Source organism: Ammospiza caudacuta, chromosome 2 (assembly GCF_027887145.1).
Source record: "Ammospiza caudacuta isolate bAmmCau1 chromosome 2, bAmmCau1.pri, whole genome shotgun sequence".
NCBI classification, from domain to species: domain Eukaryota; kingdom Metazoa; phylum Chordata; class Aves; order Passeriformes; family Passerellidae; genus Ammospiza; species Ammospiza caudacuta.
The window spans coordinates 87,580,159-87,608,148 of NC_080594.1; the positions used below are offsets into that span (position 1 = coordinate 87,580,159).

Consider the following 27,990-nt stretch of genomic DNA (forward strand, 5'->3'; position numbering starts at 1 on the left):
TTGTCAGCAGGCTACCACATAAGAGAGTTGGGCAATATGGGTATTTTTAAAGGAAAAAAATCAACTCAGTTTGGTTCTTTCAAAACTGTTGTGAGGGACCCCTGGCTAGGAGAGGGATTCTGCGTTTGGAGAAAACAGCTAATTTTAGAGGCAATCTGTGTACAGCCCCATGCAAACTGTGTTTAATATTTCTGCATGGCTAACCACAGTTCCCCTGCTCCTCTGTGGTTTTGGGGGAGATTATCTTCATGAGGCACTGAGTACTTTCTCCCTACTCATAGTGTCTGAGGGCTTTGAATAGCAGGGGTGAAAAGGTCAAATACCTCAGAGGAAGACACTGAAACATCTGGTCTGGTAAATGATGCGGATTATTGCCTTCTTTGCAACATTACAAAGTGTCAGCATTAAAGATCTAAAGATCTGAAAATGTGTTATTTTAAAATGCTGTGTCTCTTTCCAGACAGCAAAAAGATGGCAAACTCAATGCTAAGGCTAGATTTCACTGTGTGTCTGCAGGTCTGGAGCATTCTGAAATCCTGAAAGGATCACCAGGGTTCAGTGAGTCCAGGGTAGAGCTCGGTCGTTATTTAAACAGCCTGTAAAAATACACCTTGGTGTTGTGCCTTCTGGAGGAGAAAGGAGGGGAGGATCTAAAGGGAAAAAGGGGAAAAATACTTGAAATGGGAGTGGATGAGCCCCAGAAGAAAGGGGAACAAGATGGTGATGCCGTGGGTACATTAAGGCTGTAAAGCAAAGGGAAGTTTGTTCGCGCGCGCGTGTGTGTGTGTGTGTATGGAAATATCACCCCTGAAAGGACAACTCTGTAGTAGGAGCCTTAGTAAAATATCTGTATTATATTTGAATATCTGTATACAGGCCTTGCCCTGATAAGCCCTGGTTGTTCTTGATGGGCTGCAGCTGTGATGTCCTTAATTGGGCAGCAGCTGTGGCTAATGAAGATAACTGGGATAAAAGGGGCTGGGCTTGGCCAGTCAGGGAGAGCCTGGAAGGAGCCCCGACTAAGAAGCAGGAACAAGCGGGAGAAGAAGTCAGAGCTGTGAAGAACTGCCCCCAAGAAATATCTCCGAGAAGGTATGAGACTTTAGAAATATGATTGTGACAGTATGGGACTTTAGAAATATGAAATACAACAACAAGATAACAACACAACTCCACCAAGCATCCATGTTTGGTATTCCAGGCTGTCCTGGTGGCTCCCAGCCTGTGTGTGCACTGACTGTGTGTGATCAGGCAGTGCTTTCAAGGTAACATCTGCATGCAGAGGAAAAAACATCTGTAAGCATTTCTTTAAACATAGTTGTGTAGTTTATTTTCAGCAGCCTAAGGGGTGTCCTAAAGACAGGACATCCTGGAAGAAGGCCAATGAGGATGGAAAAATGGAACCTGGATACTACAAATAGGTCTGATCATTAAAGGAGAAAAAAAAAAACAAAAAACAAAAGCAAATCCTGGGGAATCTTGCAGCAGAGGAACAGTCCAGTTCAGGACATCACTCTTTAAAATGTTTATTAAAATCTGCCATATCGTTGCTGGTGCATCACTGTAACATGAGAAGTCAGATTCTGCTTTGGGAACTGCACAGACTTGAAAATCCAGAGCTGGTCGGCAGAAAGTTCAGCGAAACTACGCTTGAGCATTTAAAGGTTTATGGGAAGTCACAAAAGCTACCAAGGTGTAACACAGATTAACTTTACCCCTCTAACCTATTGCATCAAGCCACAGGCCCACAGAAGGAGAAATATCTTCAACTCCAAACAAGCACACTCACAAATGTGGGCTTAGAACTCTTCACACAAATAAATTCTGTAGTTCATTTGACTTCTTCCAGTCAGATTTACTACTAGATGGAAGCGTTTCTTCATTGCTGTTTAGTGTCAAGGTTCAAGCAGCATAGAAATTCTGTGGGATCCCTTTCACACCCAGGCCTGTTATCTGTTTTAAAAAAGATAAAAGAAAGGAAACAGATAATATAATGAAAGCATTCAAACATTGTAGAGCAAATGCCATAGCAGCAGACTACTATGTGGAGGGTCCCCTGCTTCAAGAGGAGCCCAAAAGGAGTCACGACTTGGGGTTCTTCCAAACTCCTTAAAATCACTAAGATTATCAAGCACTACTCAATAATTTTGCTAATTGAAATGTTATCTGTGGCCTTTGTATGTAGTCCTTGTCTTCAAAACAATTCATAGTAATTTTTAACATGCTTTGCCCATGCAAGACAAATGTGAGTTTGGAAAACATCAATTCCCTTGTGGAACTGGAGAACCCAAGAACAAAACCAAAAAGATGCTTATTTAATCCTCCTGTGGGCTTCTAAACTGTGGTGCTTGAATATATCAGTTCTCAGCCATGAGATATCTGCTCTAAGCTCTGCTTTTCAACAGGAGTGTCCCAGATCCCAGAAAAGATTTCCATCCCTCCTGTAACATGTCTTCATCTTGTGGCCAAACTGATAAAAGAGTTTGGTCTGGGTTGATGGCAATTGCTGAGTAAGAATTGCATTTTATTCTCCTGATGTCCTTTTTGCTAATGGAGTGAAAAAAAATGAAGAGAGAAACAAGTTCCAGACTCAAGAGCCCCAGACAAAAATGTTTTCTAAAAAGTAGCAATCATTTTTTGTTGGAATCTGAAATGCAGGGAATTCCCAGAACTCTAGGCCTGTAAGGCAAAGCTTAGAAATAAACACAGAATTTGCTTTGAGACCTGAGAAAAGGTTTCCAAACTTTAGCGCTAGAAGTGAGAATGTGGATTTATAGTTTAAAGTAGAGACACGTTAAACTAAGTAGAGGAAAGTTTTGAATTTTAAAATACAGTATTATAGATTTGCATATTAAAAAATGATTACCTAAGAAAGCTTACACTGTAACATGAATCCATAAGAAGAAATATTTAAAGATTGAATCAAAAACATGAATATCCTTGTTAACAGTGTTTTATTAATTAATAAATCCTTAGAAGATCTTATAACTAAAAGTCTCATGACCTTCTAAACCATGTGGTGAAGATGTGAACCAAACTCACCCTTTCTACCTATATAGAAGATTAAAAAAATAAATCACATTATCTAAAACAACTCAGAAATCCTATTTCTAACTCATTCAAAATTCCTTCAAATCCTCACATTTTTTAACCGACAAAAAGAAATCCTAAAAGTTTTCAGACTGAGACGCAAAATTTTGCCTAGTAAATTTAAACATTTAATTTTTAAAGGAGAAATATGTTCTGTAAGCATTTCGATTTCCTGGCACAATTAAAAACTGAGAAGTAAGAGAATGAAATTTGCAAAAGGGATTAAATTATAGTAAGAGATAAAAGCAATTCCTTGCAGTGTATTACAGAACACACTATCCATATGGCAGATCCATACCCACTCACTGCCTCCAGATCTTGACCAGTCAGCTTTGGCCAACCCAGATATCAACAGTATAACTTGTAATTTCTCCAAGTCTTCCTTCCAATTGCATGAGCAGTTCTGCAAAAGCAGCTGGGCCTGGCTGGGGGACAAGCCATGCACCTGGAGCAGCTCATGAGATGAATGGGATGAGCAAAGGCAGCCGGGGCCACCTCACTCCCAGAACACGAGGCTTGGCAGGTCTGATGTACACAAAGAAAGAAATAAAGTCTGCTCACCTTGAAAATCTCTCCTGCATGAGGTTCCTTGGCTAAGGTGGCCTCGTCCAGTCCATCATATGCAGAAGTCACATACATTTCTGAGTAGTCTTTTCCACCAAAGCAGCAAGAGGTGATCCTTGGAGTAGGCAGCCTCACAGTTTGGATTCTTTTTCCTGGGAAAAATGTAGAGTTGTTTTCTAATGTTCATTTTTTAGGAAGCATGTAATTATGAATACTATTAGTACACATGGCACAGATGTGCCATTACTCAGAAGGCACCTCCCTTTCAGAGAGAGACCACATCCTAAAGGACAGTTTGTGGGGAAACCAAATTATTTCATCTGCCTCATCTCTAGCTATTTTTCAGGCTCTCCCCCGCATCTGCGAGGCTTCATTTCCTTTTCTCAAAACAAAGCAGTACTGTGTGTGAGGTCAGGAAGGGCAGGGACACCTGGCTTGGGATGGATGTAGTTCCTTAAAGCAATTTCCATTTAAACATTTCAACACTGAGAAATGTTATATGCAGCATTTTGTGGGGGATTTTTTGATAGTGGTACTATTAAGAAGAGTGTGCTGCATTTCATCAGCCAACAATAGGCAGGGGTACCTGACACTGGAGGCAGCACAGGGAGCTGCACTCTTTACATGATCACAGCCTGAGCCAGCCATGCTCTTGGCAACCCATGGGGCAGAAATGGGCAATTCTTTTCACCTTATCTCCTCTTCAAACCATTCCCCCTGCTGCCATTCCCCTCACATGTACATGCACAAACTGGTGGAGGCCTTACCTGTCTCTGGGTCGATGCGAATGACTCTGCCGCCATCAATACAGGCCACCCAGAGCTTCCCTTCTGCGTCTATGCACATCCCGTCAGGCATCTGCTCCTCCTTTTCCAGATGGTACAAAAGCTTGGGGCAGGCTGCAGGGAGAGTTACAAAGCCGATGTTATGTGGGCTGCTACCCATTGTGTATCAGATCCCAGGCTAACCTCTTCCATGCCCTTGCAAACAGCTGCGTTCATTTTCTGTGAGAAAGACATGCTGCAAAATGTATATCACACCTGCATTCTGCAGATGTGTTAAAAGCCTAATCCAGCCTGGCAGAGACAAGTCCCCAGCACAGACATTTCAGTCTGGGATTGTACCAAATTAGTGCTCCTGTTATTTTACCAAGAGAAGAGAACAAAATGCCCCCATCTCTCTTGTTAACCCACCTGCTGCCTGCCACAACACAGCCACTGCAAGTGCAAGAAATTTTCCCGGACCTTTATTGGTCATGTCACATAAATAATTACCTGCATTTAAACATTGGTGATAAGCAATCTGTCCTAGCAAAAGATCAAAAAATTTACTTTTTAATGGCAAACCAAGCAAGTAGTTTTGATTAAACCTGGACACCAGCTCATGGTCAGGGATGCAGTGCAGATATGTTGGTGAGCAGTCAGGTTCATGGAGCAGGGCCCATGGGTCATGGATCACCTGCTCTGACCCACCCAGCACCTTCTGGTCATTTCACTACCCAAGAATAGACAGCTGTGGACATAAAGCCAAGCCTAGGAAACTCAAACATGTTACTTTTTTACATTTGCAGGGGGAAATGTTGCATTATATCCTCTTTTGAAATCTTACATCCTAAAATCTGTAGAAAGAGATGTTCTCAACAAAATGAAATCTGAGTGAATGCAATTACTTTGTGTGATTTTCATCTATGATTACCCAAAGTCTGCCCTCTTTAAAGTACAAAGGCAGTTCAGACATTTAAATTCCTGTTGAGTATATCAGCTTGATACAGCATGAAAATATTTCAAAGAGTTTTGAAATGAGGTTAGATCCATTTTGCTTATACTTAAATTTAGTTCCTTGAAGATACAATAAAAAATGTTTATCCATAGAATGAATTTAAGTTAAATTTGAAAACATCTTAATTTCAAAAATTTTGTAGGGAAAACTCTGTCACAATGGCAGCTTGATCCTCTGAAAACCTTTCTGTGAAATACATACATGCACGTTCTCCACTTGTATTTATGGAGCTAGTACAATCAAAGGAATTCCAGTAGATGGCACTCAAGAATAAATACCATCCTAAAAGCTCTTTCTCATTCTGCAGTGTAAATGACTTCTTTCTGCAATTCCTTGAACAGGACTAAGTATGAGCCATCTCTCCAGATGAAAGAAAGCTGAAACACTGTCAAAAGTTTGTTCACCAAATATGCCTGCTAAGTAAATTTGGGGAATATCACAGTCAGCCAGCTGACAAGCTGTAACCAGAAGATAGGAAATCTCTCAAAAGAACATGCCCTGCATCTCACAGGCCCAGGTCTTCTGCAGACAGAGCAGTGGCACTAATCATCACCAAATTTAAAACATGTGTACCAATCTTTCCAGTGTGCACATCGTAGCTGAAGGCATGGACAGCGTATGACAGGCTGTCGATGTGGAAGAAGGTCCTGTGGTCCAGGGACCAATCCAGACCATTGGAGATGTCCAGCTGGTCTAGCTGTTTTATTACTGAATGGTCAGGGAAGAGGGTATAGAGAGCTCCTTGCCGCCTCGCTCGGACTCCTGGCGCCGTCTCTTCAGCCATCGTGCCTGAAATGGAAAAATGGAAGTGGGAGCACTGGTTAGAAACTAGAAGCTTGCTCCTCATGTTTGATCAAAAACCAAGTGTTACCAAGAGGTTCTAGGGAGAATCACAGGATTGTGATTCTTCCTAAAAAGAAAATATTTTTAGGAAGAAAATCTTTCCTGTGAGGGTAGTGAGGTACAGGAACAGATTGCCAAGAGAAGTTGTGGGTATCCCATGCCTTGGAAGTGTTCAAGGCCAGGTTGGATGGAGCTTTGAGCGACCTGATCTAGTGGAAGGTGTCTCTGCCCACAACAGGGAGGTTGGAACTACATGGTCTTAAGGATCCCTTCCAACCCACATCATTCTATGATTCTACAATTCTGCAATCCTATGGTGAAAGGGACTAATAGGTCCTGTCAGATTGATGAGGAAGAGCAAAAGGAGCAGATCAAGGGAAGCTGCCTCCCACAGAGCAGATCCTGGCCAATGAAAGGATGTTCCTGCATTGCCATGAGTTTTAAGTCATAGACATCAAAGACCCAACGGACTGCCAGGACACGCCCCAGAGGGTTGAGTTTTTGCTTACAGCAGAAGTTGAGATGCAGGCAGGCATCAATCATATGCTGGTTTTGTTGTTGCTCTTTGTAGGCTACTTTCATAATTTAAATGGGCTGTGACCATTAAAATACAGGTGCACACCATGTGCCTGAGAGCATTGTTCAAACAATTCTTGAACTCCGTCGGGCTTTGTGCCATCACTGCTTCCCTGGGGAGCTTGTTCCAGTGCCTGACCACCCTGTGGGTGAAGACCTTTCACTCAATGTACAACCTAAACCTCCTTCTTGCCTTCAGGAGGCTGAGGATCTCCCCCCCGTATCCTTGTTTTCCACAGGCTAACCAAGAGAGGATGCACAAAATGGGTGCAAGCTGCAGCTCATGTTCTGCTCTAGAAGCTACATCCTTCTCTACATTTCCAGAAAAAGTCCCACCTACATGTACCCTTCACTGGCTTTTCCATGAAGGTAGTTGTTTGAAAAACACCTTCCACCAAGTAGGGAAGCCTTCCTGTCAGATGGCCCCTGTCAGCAGCATCTGTCCTCATCTAGGTCAGAAGATGCAGGGTACCCTGTCCTCCTCCACTGGGCAGTAACCAATCAGAGCATTCACAAGACAGGGAATAAATAAAAATGCCTTATATAAAATACACTATAATTAGTTTCCCTTTGCTCCAGGGGAAATTTCTGCCAGGAACTTACCAGCAAAAAACCTCCCCTTTGGATCCACTTTCCCATCATTGAACCTGTTGTTGGGTTTATCCTGCTCGAGCTCGAGGATGGTGGTGACCTCCTGGGTGTCCCAGTCCAGGAAGGCAAACCTGGTCCCCAGGGTGATGACATAGCCCCCACACTGCCGCAGGGCCACTGAGCTGACACGGGCATCTGTGGGGGAGAGGGAGCAGAATATGAAGGGCAGCTCTGGGGCCGTCACTCGGCCCTCACCGAGGGCATCTGGGCTTGACCCGGGACACCCCTGACCAGGAAAGGCTGAGCTGATGCTGAGATCCTTCTCCCCTGGGATTGTGAGCACATCTCATTGGCTCTGTGTTCCATGGATTTTTCCACCTTCTAGGAGGGCACAGCCATTAGGACTGTACCTTTTCCTCTGCAAGTCCCAAATGAAACATGCATTCCCTGTTAGGCTTATCAGGAGCAACACGTGAATGGTCCTCTCCACTCAGCTGGCTTAGGCCACACTGTGCTCAGCAACACATTGTGAGAAGACAGGGAGTGTGGTCCCATGAGAGACCACCAACCTGCAGGACTCCTACCAGGAGGGGTGGATGGGACAGACAGAGTCCCAGGATGAAGCAGTGAGTGTGGACTCTTACCCACAGACACACTCTGCACTTCATTAGTGACGGGGCTCCAGCGGCAAACTTTCTGTGAGTTGATGTCCACATACACAAGTGCATTCTCCCTTTCCTCCCAGACTGGGCACTCTCCCATCCGGTTCTTCTCCTTCACAACGGACTCGATTTTGATGGAGGAAGACATGGTCTGAGGGGAAGTTAATAATGGATGTAATTAAAAGCTGTCATGTGAATATTTCCATGCCTACAATGTTGAAAAGCAGAGGTTGTAAATAGCAAAGCACTCCAAATCCCACAACCAAGTAATTTAGGAGGTTAATAGTTCTTATGACATTTCCATGGCCTTATAGCTGGAACTGACCTTGAGGTGCCAAAGCTTCTCCCCACCAAAACTTTCCTAAGCCACAGCTGCTGATGAGGCACCTGTCTCCAGGCACAGGAGTGCTGGCTATGGCCCTAAGCTGGAACCAAGCTGCTGTCTGGGGATCCATGATCCTAAGTGTTCCCTTGACCACAGGGAGGGATCAGAAGGCAGCAGCACCAATGAGTGGTGGATCAATCTTTTTGTGGAAAATCAAGGCTCTGCCTTACTAACACAAGTGAATTGATTTCCTCCACAGGAAGACACTGACACACCCACAGCACCCACTCCACTTTGCCACAGAAGCCACTGCACAACAAATGCCTGTTCCCACACCAAGTCAGTGAGAATATGCAAATACTGAGGAAGGCTCCTGCCTTTGAAATTCTACTGCTTTGTTTTCCCTCTAAGCCTTTCCTCTTCATCAGCCCCCTCAGTGCCCCAACTTCATCTCCAACCCCTGCTGCACACTCCAAGTTTTCCCCAATGCCAAGCTCTGGGGTGTGATTACCCCAGCTGCTGCTTGGGGGGCCAAAGCCACCAGTGAAGTTCCCATTCCATATGCCTGCCTCTGCCACAAGTTGTTCATGCTCTGGCTCCCCTGTCCCCATTGCAGCAGGGTGCTTGCAGGGACATCGGTCAATCAGCCACAGCTGGTTGACACCCACACATGGTGCACAACCCATCAGTTTTATGTCCAGTACCCACTGATGTCCTCAAAAACACAGATCCTGTCCCTTCCCTGACCTTGCTGTGGGGTGGGAAGTGAGCAATAAGCTCCACATTGAGCTCTTACAAAAGAAAGGGGCCCACTCAGTGCCTCAGTCACCCCTAATGGAGCTGCCTCCGCTGCTGCACCCACTGGCCTCAGCACATTTTTTCCACAGATTGGGAGATAATTCTTGGGAGGCAGCCAATCCCTGACATAACATCAGTCCCAGGGATTACTGTCTTCAAGTGGGTATTGTTTCCTAGCAGGTGAGCCAGTGATAAGGTGTACAAATAATTAATTAGCATTAATGCACTTCAAAATACATGGGAAGAGCCAGTCAATCACTGTGAGTGGAAATGCCAGGGCTGAGGGACGTGGGATCTTTCCTGCAATGAGTCACATCACCAAGTTTCAAACAACCCATCTATCAAATATATCCTTTTCCCTTCCAAAATACACTGGCCACAAGAGGCTGGGCAGCAAGGTGTTCCACGCAGGAAAAGAGCATCTAAAGCATAAATGAAGATACACAGCAAGATGCCAAGTTTTAACCTCCAGAAACCTGTTAAACAGTGCTTGGGCTGGAGGAGTGAGTTTCATTGTGGGTTAAAGCTTTGTGTCATGTGGCTGCCATATGTGGGACCCATGGCTTGGAGACACAATGCTGACTTTATTGTAGCATGGCCTGGGAAACACAGAGCTGTTCTCACCCCTGTGGGAAAACAGGAGCTCGGCAGCAGCCCGGCAGCACTGTGGTTCCTGCAGAGGCAGAAAGGCTCCAGATCTGCAGCAGCCAGTGCGTATTTGTCTTGTCAGCAGTTTCATTCACCCAACCAAGCCTTATTAAACCTTTCTTTTCCCACCAGCTCCTGTTTCATTTACACGCCCCTTGTCCAACTTCTGCAACGCCAAAACAGGGGCCTGGCATGATAAGCTATGGTGAAATACTGATTCACAGACCCATCCCACATGCCACATGAGGAGTACACAATCACACCACTGCCAGCTGTTTCACAAGGCATAGGCAGGCGAGAAACCATCCTGCCTGCACCAGCTGCCTGCTTCCCCCTCTCCTGCTCCCCCAGCGATGCTGCAGAGACCTGCCCTGTCCCATGGACCCTCAGAGCACACCCACCTTCTCTGAATGCACATTCAGCCCCAGCATCCCTCCCCTCTGCCACAGAAATAACTCCTGCGTGTCACTCCAGCTGTGGAGGTTCCCATACTGGTGAATATTGTGGCTCAAATCATCCTCACCCCTCCCTGCTTTTAAGAAGAGGGCAATTAGAAGGGAAGGTCTGTGTTTTGCTAGCTGAGGTTTCACTAATTTTTACTAGCAGCTGAAAATGGAGGCTTTTAACAGGAAGGACCATCCAACCCTAACTGGCAGCATTGCCTCCAAAAGAGTCAAAAGAGTCCCCACAAGCTGTGAGGGACTCAGCCCTGTCCTACCCAGTCCCTGTCCCCCCTCTGCTCAGTGCTCTGCTCATTTCCTGCCATGCCCTCCCTGCTGCAAATGCAAATTTCCCCAGGGAATTATGCAGCAGTAACATTTCACCAAATACAGCATCTCAGAGGGAAAAATGAGGAAATGACCCCCAAAAACCCAGTTCAAAATATCCCAGCATAGCCAGTCCCCAAGCATCCTGCCACCTGGACACCTTTATCTGTGGCACCTTGCACCCTGCTTGGTACAGCACTGACCCATCAGAGATGAGCATGCAAGGAAAGATGAGAAATTCCAAGCAAAAATCACCAAATATTTCTGTAATCTCCCAAAGCAAAATCCCTGCAGAAAAAATCAGCACATCCACCCTGCCTATATCCTCTTTCCAACATTTTGTTGGTTTTGCAGCCTCCTGGACTCATGCACAAGGGATGGACAGGTGTCACTGAAACATTTTCCAAGTTAAATTGTTAAACTGTTTTACGGGTAAAAGTTATCAGAATTTGGAGACCATAAGAAAATGTTCCTGTTAGGAATAAAAAATTAATGTAAAAACATCCTCTCTGCTCTAGAAACTAAACCCTCTCTCTGGCAGCCATTTGAAAACAGTCTTTCTAGACCTCTGTCCACATCCCTTTTCAAATCATCTGCACAAAAGTTGGTCATTTCAGTACCCCTAAAAAGATACAGGTAAAATACAAATGAATGACTGACCTTAAAAGTGGTTTTTTGCTGTTTCCTTCCCTCTCTCCCTCCCGTGCAAACACACATCATTTCATTGTTAATGTCAAACTGACCCTTCAAATAAGCAGGCAGACAGCTAAAACTTTTAATGTACACTCAAGCAACCATCTGCATAAACCAGAGAATTTTAAGAACCCTTTTCCCCTCAGTCAAGCAGCTGAATATCGTTACCAAGCTGGAGGACACCTATGCAAAACGCTGCAGTTCATCCCACCAACGCACCTGCTGAGGAAAATATTGCCAGCCCTGGCTTGGTGACTCTTTTCCAGCACTGGTCCAATGAAACTGGCTGCTGTTTTCAGCGACGGTTAAAAATGTGCACCAGTTGATGTTATCTGCATGGAGCAGGTAACCCTTTACATTTTGTATTCAGTCAGCAGTCACATGAATGATGAGGCAGGGAGCAAAGCCTTTCTGAATGGTCTGGTTTGCAGTGCCAGCAGCAGGACATGTGATAGAGAAAAATCCTTGCTCAGTATTTTTCTCATGTCGGGAGAGTGTGAGAGGGAAACTGAGGCGTTGCACCATTCAGTTGCCCCAAGGGCTAGCTCAGCCTTCCAAAATTTAGGGTGCTGAAAAGGGAAGGTTAATGAAAGATGCGAGTGAGGGTTTTGTAGTATTCTGATAAAGAAAAACATATTGTTGTGATTAAGGCCTATTATCATCTTTAAGACTTGGCTCCTACTCCCAGCTGTGCCACAAGCTTCCTGTGTGTGAAGTCCCAGGGCTCCTCACCTTGAGCACGCAAAGCCTGATCCCACTTTGGCAAAAAGCTCCAAGCTGCTGCCTGTAGCACACAGAGGCAGGACTTTTACCAGGCACTCTCAGCCACTGCCATGGATGCTGCAGGATGGTGATGTCTTGCCTGGCTTTTATTTTCCTCCTCCTTTGGCATTTGCCTTCTTTTTTTGTCTATGGGAGGCCAAGGTGGGAGATGCCAAGTGCCTTCTCCCAGCCAGCCCTGCTCAGCAGAGTGAGGGGATGGCAGGGCCAGCAAGGTGGGGACAAGGCAGGCTTGCCATGGGGACAGGGACCAAGCTGGGCACTGAGCCAGAGCGACCACCAGAGTTTTGGTGACAGGGCCACACTCAGCAAGGGCAGAAGCCCCTTGGGAGAAATCAGCCCCAGTCCAGAATGCAGGAACAATGCATTTCCTTATTCATGAAAGACTTTAATGAACACTGTAATTTGATGTTCAAATGATTCACAGGATGAACACGTTTCCCTGATAAGCAAGCAGACAAGATAGATGTATTATCCTACCATAGTCACCATCAATCCACATTCAGAGATTAAAAAATTACAGCCCTAAGACATAAACAAATTAAAATATTTCTAGGGAAAAAGCCAGGTATATTTCCAAGTCAAACTCCTTCCAAAATCACTGTATTACACACAATGTGATTCTGGGTACCTTGAGGACCCTTTTGAGCTTTCCTTGGCCCCCAAAGGCTCCAACTCATCTCTGCACAAACCCTCAGTTTCTGCTGCTTTCAAAGGGAGGTTCAAGTATAAAAATATACATGTTTTCCACAGCATTTTCAGCTGGAAGACATATCCAAAAGGAAAATTCTGGCTTATGATAATTTTCACTGAAAATTAATTTTCATCTGAAAAAAAAAAAAAAAAAAACAACTTAGAAATATAAGTTATCTTGTTTTCTACAAAATATTTCCCAAAGCATTTTCTTTAAATGGATTTTGGAGGAGAAAACCACATTTTCCACACAGCCTTTTACTTCTGGTGACTTGACTTCCCCATCACAGGCTGCAGCTACGTAAAACCAAGTGAGGCAGAGGGACAAAGAATTCACCTTGCTGGCAATGAAAACACCAAACGTGCAGCTTGCTGGGTGAGCAGCTTGAGTGTTGGATCATCAGTGGCACAGGAAGGACAGCAGCTGGGAAAATTATACCAGAACACATCTCTCTAATTTATTCATGTGGCTGCAAATGCTCTGGGGATGCCCCTGCCACATTTTGCATCATCTCTTATTCCTACCCTGACCACCTCTAGGCTACCAACACAGTTACCACATCTCCCACTCTGCCATTTCAACATCCCACATGTCTGCCTTTCCAGAAGCCAGTCCCTTTAGGAAGAGACACATCTCAAAGGTTTTGTGGGTGTTGCTGATGAGTGATGCAGCTCTGCAGCAGCAGGTGCATGTATTTGCTAGCCAGCAGCTTTTCTATTAATTGTTTCCACAACATAAAGAGCCTGGCCCTGCCATGCCCTTTGTTTGTTTCTGATGTTGCTGGGTTGCAAAGCAGAAGTTTCTAGTGAAGTTGGCCAAAGGCAGCAACGCACCCCTGTACCCCTGGCTGACACCCAACCACTTGTCTCCTCCTGGTGTGGCTTCCTCTCTCCCACTGCTTTGTGTCCTCTGATGCAACTCTTACCCGCTGTTTTTTGTAGACCCTAGTTTTTATCAACATAGTCAGGAGAATATCAAGGCATTATCACACCACAAAATGTGGTATTTAAATAGTTGTCTTCTGTTCCCCACAGGCGTGTGCTCAGACAATAGCTCAGAATTTGTTCTTGTGGCTTTGCAAATATTTGGTAAATCCATCGCTTCTCTTTTTTTCCCCATATCTCTCCAAAATATACTTGTGTTACTTATTCCCCTTGAGGATCCATCCCATCATTCACAGCTCTAGAAACTCAAGTTTGCTTGTTATTTGGTTGTCCTGATCTCTTAAAGTTTTTATGCACCTTTGCAGCTCTCAGGGCAAGAGCCCCCTCCCTTGTTAACTCTGCCTGTTGTTAACTCTAACAGGCAGAGTTAACAAAGACACAGGCATTAAAAACCCCGGGCAGATACAGGTATGGTTACTCACCCCAGAGATATCCCACTTGACAGCGTGGTTCAAAAGTGAAACCAAAGCTTATCTTTTCCTGGCTTCACCCTTTTGTAGGAAGGGCCTGGTCCCTCCCTTGTGCTCGAGATGGGAAGAACTGGAGTTCCCCAGGCAGTCAGTGCCGCCTGCTTTTATTCCAGCAGAGCTATTTTGCCAGCAAAGGATTACAAGAGCTTTCTCCAGCTTGGTTGGGAACAACTACGCTTCACCTACTACTATAGATTTTGGTCATGAGGATGAAGAAACCCTTGAGGGCTCAGCAGCTGCTCCTCCTGATACTGCCTTTCCTGTCACTGAGTTCTTGCTCAACCCTAATTGAAATCAGTGCTGATCTTTGATCAAAGAGGTGAGCGCCATTAATAAGCGAGGGATTAAACAAAAGTCAGGAAGCCTTCCTAATTGAGGGAACCGGCAACGGCTCAGCTCCAGTTTGCCAGATCCAGCACCCAGTCATGGGACCTGAGTGAAAATACGCCAGCAGCACCAGTTTGGGCTCCTCAGGGCTGGGGTGCAGGAAGCAGCTCCAGCCCCAACGCTGAGACGCGCTCCCGGGGCATCTCGGCAGCATTAAAAATGCAACTCTCCTGGCAGAGTTGGCTCTTCCTGCTCGTGGGAAGCCCACAAAACCTGTGCAGCAAAGAAGAGTAGGTGCTTTTACTGCAGGGGGAGGTGGCATTCATTTGTAAAATGTCTGCAGCAGCTTATTTTACCAGCCCGTGCTCTCACACTCACAAAGCACAAAGAAATGAGTTGCTCAGACATTTGCCCAGTGCCACCCATGCACAGCATGGAGGAAGAGGGGCTCCAGCAGCCATGTCCTCCTCCCTGTGGCTCACAGGTGCCTCCTAGCCAACTCTGATAAACTAATCTTTGACCCATTTTTTCATGCCTGTACAAGCTATTGCTCTTACTTTTCTAATGCAGCAACAACATAAAAAAAGATTGGCTTGTTTTTTTCTGTTGTGCTGGCAATCACCCTACTGCCAGATGGTGTGAGAGTGAGCACAGGTACAAAACCTCAACAGCAATGGCAGAGGAAGCTTATCTGTGTTTATGCCCACTTATTTTCTGCTGCATCTCTGGATCTCCACTAGTGATCAACCACAGCAGCCCAACAGCATGGTTCCAGAGTTACAGGTATCACCAGGTTTGTGACTTTAGTGAGATCAGAGCCCTAAATTTGCTACATTTACCATCTCTCTTAACTCAAGCTTTCTCAATACTGTGCTTTGAGTAGACTTTAGATTGTGCCTTTAGATTGCCTTGTAGCACAAAATAAATGAAGGATGTGGACACTCCAAAGAACAAGGCCCAGCTTCCTTTACTGCCTCTCATGCTCATCCACACTGAAGAGTAGCTGCTTAAATCTTTTTTTTTTTCAGCTGCCAGGACAGATCCCTGCATGATTTAAATAGGGGAAACAGTAATGTGTACAAAATAATCTTTGAACCCTTGGATCAAAGCAGCACTGAGGCCTTGGTGGGCAGCTGAGTCACCCACTGCACACTTGAGGGCACAGCAAAAAGAAGATGATCCATCAGAAACTAAGTGCAACAAGCCTGCAGAAATGGCAAACCATTATGTGCGGATTCTTGGAGCTACCTGGAGAGAAAATGCACTGCCACGGGCTCACTTGGCAGTCACTTGGTGGGTGACCCTCACACAGCAGGATGGGGACACACAGCTATTCCACCTGCAGACGGAGGCGCACTAACATGGGAACCTGTAACATTCCAAGAGCAAAATTCTGCAGAATGAAATCCAACTGAGATACATCACAGCTGTTGCAGCACATACAGGCCTGAAGTTAAAGGCAAAAATGCAATCCAGTGAGTAAGTTTTCATTCACAACAGGTGGTGTGAAGAAATTGCAACAGACCTTCCCTTTCCTTCACACTTGTAAAAGCAGTGGCTTTTTGGGCATGTGGGCCTGCCTTGCCTCTTTGTACTCTGGGGGAGGTTGGGTCTGGAGGAGGTTTGTGTGTGCAGGTTGTGCTTTATGCACAAACAGCCAAGAATGCCCAATGTTTTCCTGTCATCATGGACGTCCCCAAAACAGGCCAAGATCTTCAAAGGATAGAAAAGCATATGGTTCTTGACTCCAAAACTTTGGGTTTGTATTTAACAAAATGAGCAACATGGTAACAGGCACTGGGGAGAGGAGTGATAAATTCCAGCCAGAGTTAATTTAAGCACAGCCACAGCTGAGGCCTGTTAGAAGGAAGCTGCAGATGCAGTGAGAGGTATTAATGTTTCAGTTGTTGGGAACATCTTAGGACAAATGAAGTTACAGTTAAAACAGTGGTAGGACCACCAAAAGTCATTTTATGAGGAACTTTGAAAATATGCAAAAGAGACAGTACAACTAGTATAATCAGTAAAACAATATAGCATAAGTTGCAAATGAGACAGAAGACTACTCGATAAAAATATATTAAAATATTATTTAATCATAAAATAGAATTACAACAGTAGCTTATTAGGATGAGAATCTTTTTAGCACAGCAGAAAAAGTACCATCATATATTTCAAGTAAGTTTCAAGGGAGAAAAAAGATCAGTTTTAAAATATTCCATGTATTTCAGTAGTTTTTAATCCTTTCCTGATGAAAGATTGTAATGGGGTTATGATTTCCAAGCAAAAGATGCTGAACACCAGAATAAAACCTTCAGACTCGTCTTGCTTACGCCAGCCCTCTGTAATCCATTCTGAAGAGGGTATTTAACCTGCAAATGGATACGGTGGAACTCCTTTCACCCCCAGTCCTGTTATCTGTTAAAACACAGAGAAAAAAAAAATAGAGTGATAATTCACCATTATTAGGTGCTTGGTTTCCTTACAAAACTAGACATGCTTTAATTTAGAAAAGGACTGCATACTCTAGCTTGACATCCTACTATATTTTGCACACATCAGCTCATCACAGACGGGAATTTCAATGCATGCTCTTTCTCTAAAGCTCAGTAATCATAGGCCAGAGTCCATTCCCCAAAAGCCTCTTCTCTTAGATACTGCTAAGCCTTAATTCTGCAGTTCACAATGTAACCTTCGGCATGCACACACAAAGAGCAGGGCTTTAAAACAAATCCCAGTGGAACAATTTTTTAAAGAGATAACTTCCTGATAATTAACTAGAAAGTAAATAAAAGCAGATGCTTTTATCTGCCTCTGATTAAGATATGTAAGTATATACCCATCCTTTCCATAAATAGAAAATGCAAACAGTGTTGGGAGAGGGAGAAGGATAAAGAGATGATGGCATTGAAAATTTGCACTATCAGCACTGGTACAAAGTTTAAACCCCAAAGTATCTTCAAACCTCTAAATGTGTTTAACTTTCTGCAAGAGGAACAAAAAATACAAACAGCAGCTTAACATATATGACCAATGTTCTAACAACTGCCTTTTTCCAGCTTCCCAGCACTGCCAACTGGAGTTCTGCTACCTGAAAAAATCAGGAGTGAAACAACAGCTTTCTAAAATTAAAGGAGAAAGTATCATTCACCTTGAAAATCCCACCAGCCTGCGGTTGCCGTGAAAGCCACTCTTTATCCATTCCATCACTGGCAGAAGTCACAAACATTTCTGAATAATCCTTTCCTCCAAAACAGCAGGAAGTTGTTTTGTCTATGGGAAGTTTCACAGTCTGGAGTCTTTTTCCTGCAGGAAAACATGCATGGTGTTTCCTGTTTGTCGACTTAGAACAAGAAATCTAAACAAATTATCACAAATAACCTTTGTAGAGCCAGATGTTCTGCAAAAGTGGGAACCAGGGCTGGGAGAGGTCCCACCCTGACTGATGAGCACCATGACAGGGAGAAACCAGACTTCTTCGAACCCTGTTGTTGATGATGTACCATTTGACAAGTTTCAGTTTCAGGTATCACCGACAAATCCCACTTCAATCCCAGCTTGTCCTCTAATTAAATGCTAACATCCACAGCACAAACACGTATCTGAGCTCATCATCTAGGCTGTCCATGGAGTCAATGGAAATGGGATAGAATTCCTCTCTAAAACAGGTCACATGAATCACACCCTAGACCTGCTGACTTTTCTACTTTCAACTACAAAGCAGCCTGGAGCGAGCAGACCTCGCGCAGCGCTACGGAGGCGCACCTCCTGCTGCACCTCTGCTGCCTGTGGTTAGGGCAGATTAATTCCTAGAAGTTTTTCCTGAAATTTCAACCGTCTTCCAAATCAAGCTTTCATAAAACAGGGATCATGGGACATGTGTGATGTTTATAGAAAATCAGTGCTACCATAAATAATACTAGACATTTATTATGCCAACAAATAACGACGGTCTTAATGAGGGTAGTGAACACATTGCCTCCAGCCCTAACCAGAAGGCTGTTGAGACATCTTGCAGCAGATTTTTCCAAAATTTCTGCTAATTCTGGGCAATAACAGCCTATTCCCATTATGCCTATTTTATGTACCTACAAGTGAATTAATTTCTCTTTCTAAAAATATGCACATGAATTTCCTTAAAATATGTGTAATTTCTCTGTCCTCCCAATTGCATGTGCAAAGGGCTTGGTCCCCTTACAGCAACCAACTTTACTGATGTGTTGAAATAGCAGGACGTTGGGAACCCTAGAAAGTGACTAACAACAAGTCTGGGAGAAAGTAAGTAGGAAGGGCATTCAAAAGGAAAAAACATGGACTGTAGGAAAAGGGGCATGAGCCCCAGAGACAAGGAGCTAGAACCTGGTTGCAGGTGTAGAGTGCTCTCAGTGGATAACAGCCTGGAAGTTATCATTTACAAAGCTCTGAAGTGTCTCCCTGGAGTTTCAAGAAAATCTGCACCTGGATGCTCTACAATCTATCTGGAGTATTACTCTGTGCTTGCTCTCTATTGAAGAGACAAATATAACAAATCTTTTTGACACTATAAATGTCAAATGATGCTGAAAACAATCATTAGGAAGAACTATAAAATATTTAATTGCAGTTTAGATTGAACATTAGGAAAAAATTTTTCACTGAAAATGTTGTCAAGCATTGAAACAGGCTGTCCAGGGAAGTTGTGGGATCATCATCCCTGAAAGTATTTAAAAACTATGTAGATGTGGTACCTAAAGACATGGTTTAGGGGTGGACTTGGCACTGCTGGTTGATGGCTTGACTCCATGATCTTGGAGGTCTTTTCCAGCTTTAATGATTGCAGGATTCCAATTTAAAGAGTAAAAGTAGCAGGTCACTGCGTGACCAGAAGCTGTGACAGGACTTGGTAACCTGTACATTAGACATCCCCTGAGTCCTCTGCAAACCCCAGGGATCAGCCATCAGCCCTTCCCTGTAGCACATCCTCAATCTAAAGGCAGCAGCCATCTCTGCTAAGGAAGCCTAGACCTGAAAATCTGCTTCACCCTGATCCTCAAAACCTTCACTTAGGAAAGATGTCAAACAAACAAGTTTCCTGGTCCCATTACCCTAAAAACAAAGTCCAGGCTTTGAAACCTGAAAACCTCTCACGTGCTTTGGATGAGGTCTTTATTGGTGGATGTGTCTGCACTGGCTGACAGCCATTCAAGCCACACTTAATGGATATTGTGCATTAAAAGAGGCTCTCATAGAATTCTCTTCAAACCTCACTGGGTTATCTCCCTAAATAATTACAATTCATTCAGAATTCAGGAAATTGCAGATTTTAGATATTACTTCAAAATGATAGCGTGAGAGGGCAGGTAAGCATGAGATATTCACAAAAAAAGGTGGCTCTTTTTGACATGGACAGTTACCCTGTGAAACTTCACAACACTGTTCTCTGCAGGTGCTATGACAGGGGTGAGGGGGAGACAGAACAGGTTCATGGAAGAGAAGTACACTGAGAAATGCACTACCAACACATCAGCACCTCATCCATCTGTGAGCAGAGTTAAGGACTGGGAGTGCATCAGGGATATGTACTCTGCCATCAATATTCCTGCTATCCCTACACATCTGCTTATGGACACTATTCCTTCTAGCTTTCCCATATGAAAACACCTCCAAAAGGGATAAGGAAAAGGAAAATAAGAGAAAAAGTGGAAAAAGGGAAGGAAAATAAAAGGCAGGAAAAAGGCAGAAACAGTGAACCAGAGAGGAAAAATTACTGAATCTACTACATCAGGAGGGTATTCAGAGGGCTGGTGGATGTCACCAAGGAATGCTCTGCCCACCAGAGCAAGAGAATGTGGGTCCAGAGACAAGTCCCAGCATTGCTGGCATCTCCCAACTGGAGCTTCCTTCTCCCTGAGCTGGGGTGCAGACTCTGCACAACTGGAGAGTTCCTACAGGTTGGCAAGACTTTGGATGGGTACAGATCAAAAGGTGAGGGGGAAAGCAACAGTGTCCCATGGGACTTGTAATAAAAGCCAGGAGGCTGCCCAAAACAAAACACTAAGCTGAAGAAACAAGACTCAAAAATGGTAGAAGTTCCAGCAGAGTCAGAAGCAAGGCTGGTGCACGTGTGCCAGGGTCTGCTGCACACTGCACACAGGGCACTGGCATCCCTGAACCCACAGTCCCACAAAACCCCAAGCCTTCTGCTAGGCTCCAGAGGCATCCCAGTGCAGTTTCTCTTCTGCTGCATGATGCAAACTTGTGCTGTCTGGGATCTGACAAAATCATGCTCCCGTTGCCACCCAACAGCCCTTTGCAGTGAATGTGGTTCATTTCCCTTAAGTGCTTTACATGTGTTTTCTACCCAGAGTAAATCATCCCTGGCACATCACTAGAGTCCAAATGAGAGCAGCAATGAACAACAGACTCAGACAATGGGCACACCCAAGACATTACTGCGGGAATGATAAAATGCTGTGGAATCCATTAAACATTTTTTAATTATTTCATTGCAAAATTGATCGTGCAAGTAACTTCCAACAATAAAAAAGATGTTGCTGGCATCATTGTCCCATGAGACTTGTAATAAAATCCAGCAGGCTGCCCAAAATAATATACTAAGCTGAAGAAATAAGACTGAAAAATGGTTTTAAGTCATCTTTCCCATTTATCAATGAGATAAACATTGGTCTTAATTTTGGAGGATGCAAGAGGATGCTAACACAAACAATTCACAAGCAGAATGATGGTCTCTTTAGTGACTTTATCTTTTCCAACAAAACAGATGCTGGGAACAAAGGAGACATATTTACAAAGGTAATTTTTTAGATCAGGGACATAAAATTGTTTGAAATTATAAGAAAAAGAAAAAAAAAAGAAAAAAGCAGTTTTTAAAAAGGAGTAGATACACTATTTCTGTGAGGTGAAAAAACCCCACCCCTCACGCTTTGTTTTTATTTCTTCTTTGGGGTTTTTTTGTTCTGTTTTGTTTAACACAAAATTCCAGTCCATCTGTTGCAAGGACTTACCTGTCTCGGGGTCAAGGCGAATCACTCTCCCACCATCATAACAAGCCACCCAGAGTTTGCCTTCTGTGTCAATGCACATCCCATCAGGAATGCTCTCCTCTTTTTCCAGTTTGTATATACTCCTACGGTTGCCTGCAGCATAGAAAAACCACAGAACTGAGTGAGACAGTTGTTAAAATTTTTATCAGTCACAGCCCAGCAAAGTTATTTGTGCTACTATTTTCAAAAGCTGTGCTGAGGCCCTGAGTTTTTTTTTCCCATGAAAGAAATAGATTGTGTCTGCTGCCCTGTTTGTTTCCTGAGACAGTTGTTTCTCAGCATGAAAGCCTGTGGATCAGTTTCTATCCATTGAAAGTATAATCCTTCTTTCTGGCATTCATTTCTAGTGCACCACTAGTGTTCCCTACTTACAATATTAAATGAAATAACTGAATAAATTCATGTTAGATATATTCATAAAATTAATTACTTGTTTTAAAAGCAGTTTGAATAATTTCAAGTATGGGTTGCTCCAGCTGGAGACTTTTCAAACAGTTTGCTGGAACGTGCCAACAGTCACTGTTTCAACACAAAACTGAGCTTCAGATCTACAAACTGAGAGATTACATAAACACAGAGTTTGGGGATAAAGCATCAATTTCAAAGGCATACTATTGACCAAAAAACAAACAACTCTATCTGGACTTTTATCCACTATTAGTAAAGAAAATTAAACCCAACTTTCCAACATTGTTTATTTTATGCTCTGACAACTTCAATGCTCCTCATCTGCAGCAACACTTTTAATGAGTTTCCTTTTTGCTGCTGGGGATTGTCAGACTGCCCACAGAAAGAGCGAGCAAGAATGAGTGAGAGAGAGAAGTACCCTATTTCCTAGGGAAAAAATCAGATATAAGCCATGGCAGAGAGACATTAGGACAAGGTGCTACACCCAAAATTGCTTTAAATTCAGAGCTGTAAAACTAAACATCAAATTGGCTGGGCTCTCTAAAAGAAAAATACTGCAGCCTGTGTACTCAAAAGCAAATTACTAGTCCAAGTCACCAGAATTTTTCTTTTGCCCAAGCTTGTAGAAGCCCTCAAGGCTTTGGTTTGTTTTAAATTAACGAAGGAAGCTTTGAGTTACTGCTACCATTGTTGCCTTGTTCTTTCTGCAGAATCTTCCTTTAGTAACTTGTATTAAAAAAAAAAAAAAAACAAACAGGGTGAAGAGTGAAAAAATATCTAGAGAAGCTAGCAGAGGTTTTGTGCAAGACTACAAGCTTGCTGTCACTTTGCCTGTGCTGCCAGTAACAAGAAACACGCAGCCACGGGAAGAGACAGGTGAGATACACTTTGTCCTTTTCGCTGCAAGATCAGATATGCCTTTTGTTTAGTAACAGTAGTACAGATTGTTACTCCAAGTGCCAATTTAAATACTTTATAGTATTACCAAACAACCCTGACTGGTTTGAGCCAGGAGCCTACGCAGACAGAGGTTAATATGGCTTCTGGTCATCCCCCAAAGCTCTGATCATCTCTGTGTAATGACCAGAGCAGAAACAAACACCACCACCTTCAGGCACAAACAACTGGTTTAGAATACAACCATTCATACCAATTTTTCCAGTTTGGAGGTCATAATCAAAGGCATCCACGGAGTAGGACAAGCTGTCAATGTAGAAGAAGGTTCTGTGATCCAGCGACCAGTCCAGCCCATTGGAAATGTCCACCTGGCCAAAGTGCTTCACCACGGAGAGGTCGGGGAGGAGCGTGTACAGAGAGCCCTGGCGCCTCTCCAGCACGGCAGGACGGATCTCCTCTGCCATCGTACCTGTGCACAGCCAAAGGGGAAAAAGCAGGTTCAGAGCCAATGGACTCCTCTCCACGTTTGGGGACAGCCTCTCACTACCATGGTGATCACACTGCCAGCATAGAAAGGGGGGGCTTCTGAAATTTGAGGAAGAAACTGAGTTAAAAACAGAAGGAAAAGGCAGACTTCCGAAGTGCTTGCTTTTAGCAGAAGGTGGCAAAACACAGCCTTTGTTCTTTTGTTGAATGTTTCTGCAGCAGAAATGGTGTGCAGCATGATTCCTGCAAAATGTTTTATTCAGTCACTCATATATTAAGACAGGTGTGGCCAGCATTTAACTTACAATCAATCTTAATGCCTTGTAGAGCTGAGAGAGTGGAAAAAAAATTACCTCCTCCCCTCAGAATGAGTTTCACACTTAAGCCTCTTTTAAAGCAAATCTCATCTTTACACGTTGAAGTTGGCAGCTGAGACTGGCTCTTGAGAGGCTGGGTAAATGCAGGTTAAGTCAGGTCTTGGGACTGAATGACACAGCAAAGCACAGAATGGTGGTTTGAAAATCAGGAGGACAGCATCACAGCTGAGGCTGGAGGCACCTCTGGGCATCATCCAGGATCACCCCCTGCTCAGAGCAGGGTCAGACACCACAGGTTCCTCCCACCAGTGTTGGGCCTTGAAGATCTCCATGGATGAAGACTCCATACTCTCTCTGGACAACCTGTTCCACTGTCTGGTCACCCTCAGTAAAAGAGTTTCCTTACATTCATACAGAATTGGCTGAGTTTCAGCTTGTGCCCACTCCTTCTGGTCTTTCAGTGGGCACCACTGAGCAGAGCCTGGCCTCCATCTCTTTTACTCCCTCCTCAGTCAGGCACTTATACATACAGGTGGGATCCCCTGAGCCTTCTCACCTCTGGGATGAATTGTCCCTTAGTTTTTAGAAGCAATATTCTGAGTTACGGAGAACAAACCACACAATATAATAAATTTCCCACTGGAAATGTATTTTCTATTGGCACCCTTCAAATCAAGCAGCTGACAGGAAGGAGGCAAGGCCAGTATCTTAAACTAGGCAGGCTCGGTGTAGTCAGCCTCTTTTTATCAAAACAGTCCAGATTAGATAGTGCCCAGGTGATATAAACAAATCTGTAAGCGGATTTAAGCTCTGTTTGAAGAAAACAAAAAAAAAATCCCCACCATTTAACTGTGAAGGAAAACTTGCTGCATCTACAACTGATCACTGACTCTTATCACCAAAACCCAGCAAGCACCAGAGGGAAGAAAGAGACTGCGGCATACCTGCAAAATACCTCCCTGCAGGATCCACCTTGCCATCATTGAACCGGGTGTTTGCCTTGTCCTTGTCCACTTGAGCAATGGTGGTTACCAGCTCCTCTTTCCATTTCAAAGCAGCAAACCTGGTTCCCAGGGTGATGACATAACCCCCAGACTGACGGAGAGCCACGGAGCTCACAGGAGCATCTGGAAACGGGGTGAAATTGAAAAGTGAGATGCGCCATGAAGAGACATTTCTTTCCTACCCTCTTTAGACATGCCAACTGAACTCAGCAAAACCACAGGCAAGAGAAACAAACTACTTTTCTACCAACAAAACTGATGTTTAAATACATAGAAACAGATTATGTCACATGAATTTGAGTATTACCACTGCTACCAGGAGCTATAATCATTACCAGCACCTAGTTGTGCTAGGTGCTTTACTGAAAAAAAATAAGTATAAAAAGGAGGACAGGAACATATGCTTTTCACAATTGCTTACTGTGTGGGCTGTCCTCTCTCCAAGGGAAAAATCAATTGTCATAAGAGCTCTAGAGCAACGGTGTTTATTTAGCACAGCTCCTGTGTAAATGAGCCGTGAATGATGGGGGCAGAGTATCTCTGCACTGGGACAGGTCACACGGGGCAGAGACACCCCTGTACCACACTCTGCTGTGCCACTCAACCTCCAGCAGCACCAAAAACACACCTAGGAGTGGCAGAGCTCCCCAAGAGCTCAAACAAAAGAGAAAACTAGTTCACACTCACTTTCCATGACTCCACTTGAGCTATTATGCATAAAACCTCAATTACATGTTATTATAAAGGAATTAGTAAAAGAAAACAGTGAGTGCAAAGACAACATTTCTGTAAAAGCCTACAATCAGATGCAATCTAAGGAATAATAACTTTAGGCAGGGCAACCAAGTCTAGCATAGTGTTTTCTATGAATGGCACTAATCACTAATTTTCTAATTTAAAACCAAAACATGTATTGTATTTATAGCTTTGCAGGGGTATAGAATTAGGTAATACTTTCACAGACACTTAGCCACCACTGGGTACAAGAGGAACTGCTCCTTCCCAGCTGTTTGCTCAAGGCTCAGGATGCCCCTTCCCTCTGGAGCCCTGGCAGCAGCACCACCGTGACAGAAATCCGAATGCTATTTGTCCATCTCCAGCACTGGAGATGAACATCCGACTGCAAGCTCAGCTCTAGCAGCTGAGGGCATTTGAAAGTTCTTTCTAACCATGTAAAGTTATAAAGGGCATTTTAAGTTGTTTCTAGCATGGGGTTGTTGTAATTTTCTTATTAAAATCTTCAATAATTAATAATTTCTCTTAGTTTCCACTTTGGAAGCCTGCTGCTATAATCACATGGCATTCTTTAGTTGTTTGGGGGTTGTTTTTTTCCTTTTAATTGTGGCATTCCCAAAGACACAGCTATGAATCATAACTGGTTTATTACTAAAGAGAGGAAACAATTTAAAAAAAATAAAAGAAAAACAGGAGCTACTTCAGCTGCTCTCCCTTCCACATCTCCAGAGAGATTGCAAGCAAAAGACTACACCTGTGAGAGTAGATCAGTCTGGGGAAAAGGAGATGCACACTCCCTCAGCTAAGCTAAGAGCAAATAAGTTTGGGAAGCAACACTTCCAAAATCACCATCAGGCCTTCTCTCATCTTGAAATTGGCAACTACAGTAATTTGGAGGGCAGATAAGCCCAGATCAGTTTCTAGTGAATAATGTGAACAGCTTATAGGTAGGCAAAATTGATTTTCACCAAGTGCTATTGAACACGTGAAAATAATAAATTGCACTGAAACCACTTAAGGAGCTGTCTCCCAACACAAATATTTACTCTATCACATCCAGCAGTAAATCTGCAATCCTTTTGTAATGTGAGTTAGCATATCTCTTCCTTTCTGGAAAAAATACTTGAGCCATTGAGACTCTAGCTGGCGACACCGCTACCTTAAAAAAGTATCAACTTCTTAAAGCATTATTGGAAATCATCTTTCATAATATAGAAAATGTTTCATGATACAGAAAATGTTATGAGCACTGATCATTCACATCAGAACTACTACAGGCACCAACAGAAGAACTTCACCTCTGGGACAAAGTACGAGTAAAAGAGAGCGAGCTGAGGACAACTTACAGGGAGAGTAAATAGATCAAACATAAGCCAGTACTAAAAATTCATAAGGAAAGTCCCCAGGACTAGGTCTGGTCTGTATCTAGTGTCTCCCAGTGTGCTGGTGACCGAGGAAACCCCGGCTGTAGGGAAGGGTCTCCAGATCTGAGCCAGTGCAGCCGCCGAGGGACAGAGCCCGAGCGCCAGCGCGCAGCTCCCGCAAATCGGGAGGGTTTTCCAGGGCTCCCGCACACCGGGAGGGTTTCCAGCGGCTCCCGCACATCGGGAGGGTTTTCCAGGGCTCCCGCACACCGGGAGGGTTTCCAGCGGCTCCCGCACATCGGGAGGGTTTTCCAGGGCTCCCGCACACCGGGAGGGTTTCCAGCGGCTCCCGCACATCGGGAGGGTTTCCAGGGCTCCTTACCCAGGGCAATGGCCTGTGCTTGCCGGGTGACGGGGCTCCAGCGGCACACCTTCCTGCCCGTGATGTCCACGTAGAGCAGCGCGCCCTCCCTGTCGTCCCACACGGGCGACTCGCCGACCCTGCAGCCCTCGCCGACCACGCACTCGATGCTGACAGATGACATGGCCTGCGGGGAAGCGACACCGCGTTACAGCCCGGCCCCGCCGGGCCTGCGGGAGCCAGCCACCAGCGGGAACGGGGAAGGAAAAAAGAGAAAAAAAAACCAAGGAGAGGGAATAATAAAAGAGAGAGGGAAGATTGAATCGGGGTGCGGGCGGGCACAGGGAGGCCAAGGCCGCTCCGCCGCGGGCCCGCCCCCGCATGCCCGGCTGCTGGGGCGCAGCGTGTGTGTGCGTGTCTGTGTGTGTGTGGGTGTGCGTGTGTCTGTGTGTGCGTGTCTGTGTGTGTGTGTGTGCGCCGCCGTGTCATGTACACACGGCGTGTGCGGGCCCCTGCCTACCCGCGAACGCGGGAGAGAAAAGCAGCACTAACAATCATCAGTAACTCACGGTAGCAAGGAAGCGCTATTCCCAGCCCGCCCCGGCCGTACCTGCTCCCAGGAGCGCTCCCGCTCCCGCCGCTCTTATAGCGCCCCTTGGTCCCCCGGCAGGGGCGGGCTGCGCGGCCGGGCCCCGCGGGATCCTCCTCTCCCCGGGGCCGGCGGTGCCGGCTGGCCGAGCAGCAGCGGCTCGGCACCCCTCTTCCAAGAGCTGCAGGGAGGGACAAGAGGGAGAAGAGCTTTCTTCCCCACTACGGTGGCCCTT

The 27,990-nt window shown here is 44.7% G+C and overlaps 2 protein-coding genes across 3 annotated transcripts; both read right to left on the reverse strand.

Moving 5' to 3' along the window:
- Positions 1 to 1,398: 1,398 nt before the first annotated feature.
- LOC131554459 (regucalcin-like) lies at positions 1,399 to 11,681 on the reverse strand. The gene is made up of 7 exons (XM_058799903.1): positions 11,556 to 11,681; positions 8,088 to 8,256; positions 7,456 to 7,638; positions 6,007 to 6,222; positions 4,422 to 4,553; positions 3,652 to 3,806; positions 1,399 to 1,953 (listed from the first exon to the last, which is right to left on the reverse strand). The coding sequence occupies exons 2-7, from the start codon at positions 8,251 to 8,253 to the stop codon at positions 1,903 to 1,905; spliced, it is 903 nt and encodes a 300-aa protein (XP_058655886.1). The 5' UTR covers positions 8,254 to 8,256; positions 11,556 to 11,681; the 3' UTR covers positions 1,399 to 1,902.
- A 4,875-nt stretch (positions 11,682 to 16,556) lies between these two features.
- On the reverse strand, positions 16,557 to 27,976 carry LOC131572521 (regucalcin). Of its 2 annotated transcripts, none has more exons than XM_058825740.1 (7): positions 27,777 to 27,976; positions 27,188 to 27,353; positions 24,647 to 24,829; positions 23,153 to 23,368; positions 21,556 to 21,687; positions 17,703 to 17,857; positions 16,557 to 16,969 (listed from the first exon to the last, which is right to left on the reverse strand). In XM_058825740.1, exons 2-7 carry the CDS (start codon positions 27,348 to 27,350, stop codon positions 16,919 to 16,921), a joined length of 900 nt encoding a protein of 299 aa, XP_058681723.1. In that variant the 5' UTR covers positions 27,351 to 27,353; positions 27,777 to 27,976; the 3' UTR covers positions 16,557 to 16,918. The 2 variants fall into 2 exon arrangements, with proteins under 2 accessions (XP_058681723.1, XP_058681722.1); XM_058825739.1 differs by having other exon boundaries at positions 27,736 to 27,777.
- Between the last annotated feature and the right edge of the window lie 14 nt (positions 27,977 to 27,990).